The following is a 5136-nucleotide window of genomic DNA, read 5'->3' as shown; positions in this document are numbered from 1 at the left end:
ATAATTTGATTGAAAAAACAATCATTTTGATGATATAAGTTCTTTCAGAATTTTAACTTTTTTAAATTTAAATAATACTTTGAAATATATTATTTTATATAAAAATTTATAAATATTTTTAAAATTTTATAATACTTATATAAGACCTTTGTTTCTTTCACAAAACATAAGTATTTTTATTTTGGGTTGTACAAATTCAAAGTAACTATTTAAAAAATATATCAATTTTTTTTATAAATATTTTTATTTTACCATTACATCATTATTTTTATATTAAAAAATAAAGTAAAATTGTCTTTACATTGTTGTTCACTTTGATAAAATACTGCTATATTATTCTTTAAATTCCACACGAAAAAGTAAATGTAAACAAATAAAATGGATGGAGGGAATAAAAAATGTAAATTAAATATAACAAAAAAATATGTGTTTATTTTGTCAATTTGTATAATTTTTTGCCAGACGAAACATCTTAACATGTTTTTAAAATAAAAATGTAACAAAAAAAAAAACAAATAAAATAAATTAAAATCTTTGAAAACATCCCGAATATATTTAGTTTTAATTTAAAATTAGAATAATAATTTAAATAAATTTTTATTTAAATATTCTCTTTCATTCAAATTTATAAGACATAAATTAATTATTTTTATATTTTTTATTTTATTATTTTTTTTCTATTGTTTTTGGAACATATTTTTTAAAAAAAAATTAATGCACTATATAAATTAATTATTTTTATATTCCTTATTTTATAAATATAATATTGTCTTTGCATTGACATTTGAAAGTTCTTAAATCCATATTTCTCGTCCTAGCCTGTTGTTCTCTTCTCAATATATATTTTACAAAACTCTGTCTATTCCTCAGAACCGCAACTCCAAGGAGCATCAACAATCGGCGGCGGCGGCGACATCTTTCTCCGGTACCAACAGCAACCGTGTGCGGCGGCGGCGACATCTTTCTCCGGTACCAACAGCAACCGTGTGCAGCGGCGGCGGCAATTTGAAGAGGTGGCTGTTCCATTTCGGATTTGCAGGAATTTCAACAATCGCATCGGTAGGTCGCTCGCTCCACCCATTATTACTTTATTACGAACAAAATTGATTACATAACTTTTGTTTATTTCTAATTTAAACTATTCTTCAGAGTTCAAACAACAGCAGTATGTTATTGTTAGTGTTACATCAAACTTAATTAATATTTACTAATAGTTTCCCTAACAATTAGGTATAGATTTAGTTTCTATCTTTAGGTGTTGCTACAATCCTCTTAACTGTTATAATGATGGATTCTGTTTTTACTGTTTGTTGTTATTATAATGATTATTGTTGTTCAATTTCAATTTTCAGCAAAATTTTAAATTAGATTTTGACAAATTAAAGGAAAGTTCAAATTTAGCTGTAGGATTTCGACAGAAAAGGGATATTAATTTAAGGTGAAGAAGACTTGGATCACAGCCATAATTGATCACTCTAAAGCTTCATCAATGGCCGAAGCACCTCAGAAGTAAGCCTGCAGCCTATCTATCTCTTTATGTTTTGGTGTGTTCCTTTTTTGTCAGATAATATATATTCCCTCCGTCCGTCTCTAATGGTTATATTTACCTTTCTTATCATTGTATTTAATATTAAAAATATCCTTGTAATTGTATAATATTTTGTTAGTATTATAAAACACTAATTGAAGTATTTTTGCAATTTTTTCTTAATTTGTACAACGTTTGAATATAATAACTAATATTTAAAGATCAACACACAAAAAGTAAACTAGACTCTTAGATCTATAATTCAAATAGTAAATTTGAGTAGAAATTGAAAACGTTTTCAACATTATTATACTTGTGTCAAAGGTATGCAGTCGTCACGGGCGCAAACAAGGGGATCGGGTTGGAGACATGTCGGCAGCTGGCATCTCGTGGCATCACAGTTGTGCTGACAGCTCGCGACAAAAACAAAGGTCGTGAAGCCGTAGAAAAGTTCGGGGCGTCAGGCCTTGTAGATCGTGTGATCTTCCATCGCCTGGATGTTACCGATAATTCAACTATTACTGCCCTAGCTGAATTCATCAAGTCCCAATTTGGAAGGCTCGACATCTTGGTACACGACACAAGCCTGTGTTTCAAATTTTTTACTATGCATTGATTAGGACATAACTAAGTTGGCGAGGATTCGGCAGGTGAACAATGCAGGGGTTCTCGGATCCGAGGTTGAGTGGGAGGCTATAGATTTTGTAAGTTCATATATTTACTGCGATATGCGCTCAGATGTTTTATACTATTCATCAGTAGTAATTTTTTTATATTTTTTTATACTATTTTCAAGATTTTTTAAACTTTTAAAACATTCGAAACTTCTTTCTACTTTTTTTTTTTTTTTTTTCTTTCAGACAGTTAAAAAGGAGCCCGATTGGAGTAAGATCGCGACCGACATCTCCTACGAGTCCACAAAAGATGCTATTCAAACGAACTACTACGGCACCAAAAGGATTACCGAAGCACTTCTTCCCTTTCTACAACTCTCAAACTCACCGAGGATCGTAAATGTATCTTCTACATTAGGAAACCTTAAGGTACAAGTAATTTCTAGCAAACTCGATCCGAGACAATGATATTACTTGATTGGTAACTAAACTTTGAGTTCATGATTATCTTTCATTTGTAGTACATACCGAGTGAGTGGGCGAGGAGGATACTCAATGACGAAGAAAATTTGACCGAGGAGCAAATAGACGGAATTGTAAACGAGTTTCTGAAAGACTCCAAGGAAGAAGAAGTTGAAGCTAAAGGGTGGCCTAAACCATTGGGTGGATACATGGTTTCGAAAGCAGCAATGAATGCCTACACAAGGCTTCTTGCTAAGCAATACCCGAGGTTTCGGATCAATTGTCTCTGCCCGGGGCTCGTGAAAACGGATATTACTCGCAATGTAGGGATGTGGACGGCTGAAGAAGGAGCAGAAATCCCGGTCATGCTCGCGACCCTGCCCGATGATGGCCCGACCGGACGCCATTTTTACCGCAACACCGTGGGGGACTTCTGAGAAATACTTGTTGCTAAACGATAGCATAAAATATAGGTATGTGCAAGAATAAAATATTTGGTCTTATAATTGTCTTAAGTAGACAGTCATGCATATGTGTATCTGTGTAAGGGTCAGCAGTTTATGTGCTTATTTGGAATATTCAATATCATGCTAACAAAAAATCAAATATTACAAGTCACGGAATGATGACCCTGCTATATATGTTTTGTCCAATTTGATTGGTCTTTGTCAGATTTAATTTGAAAAATATATATATACATGATGATTACATTATATAAATTGAATAGCACGCTAGATTATTTTTATTTTTGTTTCTATTTATTTTTTAAATCAATTTAAAAAGCTTGTAGTTTTTTTATTTTTTATTTTTTATTTTTTTTATTTTTATAATAAGTAGTACTACATAAGTTTTACTTAGTTACTAATTTACTTTTATTTTTAGTGCGACAAAATTAATATTTTTTAACGAACAGATTCAAATTGAATGTCTATAATATAAATGCTCTACAATGTTTTTTTGACTTTTTTTTTCATACTATTTGTTTAGAAAAATTTATTTAATTATATAGTAAAAATCATTTTTAGTCTCATTCAATATCATAATTATAAATTTTGGTCTCATTAAAAAAACATTACAATGTAGGCAATACAAAACATACTCGATAGACTCAAATGTAAGTAATCTAATATATGGATAAGATCAAATCTAGATATAAATCTAATATATCTAAAACTGAATATCTAAAATATCTCAACAACATTCAAATGAAAATTTATCAATTTTAGTCCCAAGATGTTTGACTGGGATTGAGCACAACCGTGTTGGCTTGAACACGGCCGTGTTGGATGACTCAGAAGGTGGCTAGACGTCCCAGGCAGCCAACACGGCCGTATTGGTCTCAACACGGCCTTGTTGATTACCCTGCACTTCTGAACACGGCCGTGTTCCTGCCCGTGTTTTGAACACAGCCATGTTCCTGCTCATGTTCTCAACACAACCATATTCTAGGTCATGTCTCAACATAAACATGTTCTAGGTCATGTCTCAACACAACTATGTTCTAAGCCATGTTCACGACCATGTTTTCAATATAATCATATTGTAGATCATATTTATTATTATTTTCATTTTTTGGTTAAAATTGTTTGATATAAATATATATTTATAATTCAACAAAAATAATTTTTACAATTATTTCATAATATAAAAAGTAATCAATTTTTAATATTTTAAAAATATATAAAAATAATAATATACTAATATATATTTTTAATAATACTCCATCCGTCCCACTTACTATGTCCACATTGCGTTTTCTGTCGGTCCCACATCCCATGTCACTTTCGTTTTTTAGAAAATAATTACACACTATTTTTTAATTTAATTATTTTTAATTTTAATTAAACTAATGAGTTACCTTAATCTTAATTTATAATTATTTAAATTATATGATAATTATTTTCACTAATACATTTTTAATTATCTACTAATTATACTTATTCTAAATTCTCGTGTCTACAGTGACTCAGACATCCAACGTGGGACGGAGAGAGTATTATTTTAAAATATTATTTTAAATAATAAATTTAATTTATAATTTATAAAAATAATTAATTTAAAATAATATTTTTAAAATTTTTACTATAAATTTTTAAAAATATATATATAATGATTATTAAAAATATACTCACTCCGTCCCAGTACAATTGACACTATTTCAATTTTTGTCTTTCCCGTAACAATTGACACATTTCTATATTTGATAAATATTATTAAATCTAAACATATTTAACAAATATAAATCAACTTAATTAACTACATAACATATAACATCATAAATGACGTAGGACCACTCAAAACCCTTTTATTTCTATATCTTTCCTCAAAAAATAAATATTTTTATCTATATTTAAAACTATATATCTTTTATAAAATTGATTTATGTTAATTATAAATAAACAAAAATATTTTTTTATTTATTTGTATTATAAAAAATTTTTAAAAAATGATATCCATATTACATATATTTTTTAATTGCTATATAATTTTTAAATATTTAAACATATATTTTGATTTTTTTAATCATATATA

The 5136-nt window shown here is 28.7% G+C and overlaps 1 protein-coding gene across 2 annotated transcripts; it reads left to right on the top strand.

Moving 5' to 3' along the window:
* The first annotated feature begins 816 nt into the window (after nt 1-816).
* LOC127262264 ((+)-neomenthol dehydrogenase-like) lies at nt 817-3241 on the top strand. 2 transcript variants are annotated; one of them, XM_051290878.1, is made up of 6 exons: nt 817-1059; nt 1408-1509; nt 1853-2099; nt 2179-2232; nt 2389-2571; nt 2664-3241. In XM_051290878.1, the coding sequence occupies exons 2-6, from the start codon at nt 1490-1492 to the stop codon at nt 3039-3041; spliced, it is 882 nt and encodes a 293-aa protein (XP_051146835.1). In that variant the 5' UTR covers nt 817-1059; nt 1408-1489; the 3' UTR covers nt 3042-3241. The 2 variants fall into 2 exon arrangements, with proteins under 2 accessions (XP_051146835.1, XP_051146834.1); XM_051290877.1 differs by having other exon boundaries at nt 1402-1509.
* The last annotated feature ends 1895 nt before the right edge of the window (nt 3242-5136 follow it).

The sequence above is a fragment of the Andrographis paniculata genome, unplaced genomic scaffold (assembly GCF_009805555.1).
Source record: "Andrographis paniculata isolate CXL003 unplaced genomic scaffold, ASM980555v1 Contig65END, whole genome shotgun sequence".
Taxonomy (NCBI): Eukaryota; Viridiplantae; Streptophyta; class Magnoliopsida; order Lamiales; family Acanthaceae; genus Andrographis; species Andrographis paniculata.
The sequence above is the reverse complement of the archived record's forward strand: the minus strand, read 5'-3'. Positions and strand labels throughout refer to the sequence as shown.

Excerpts from the sequence above, each read along its gene's own strand:
- LOC127262264 (XM_051290878.1), top strand. The coding sequence starts at position 1,490 with ATGGCCGAAGCACCTCAGAA. Across the intron at positions 1,510-1,852 it reads ATGGCCGAAGCACCTCAGAA|GTATGCAGTCGTCACGGGCG; the intron begins GTAAGCCTGCAG and ends CTTGTGTCAAAG. Across the intron at positions 2,572-2,663 it reads CTACATTAGGAAACCTTAAG|TACATACCGAGTGAGTGGGC; the intron begins GTACAAGTAATT and ends TTTCATTTGTAG.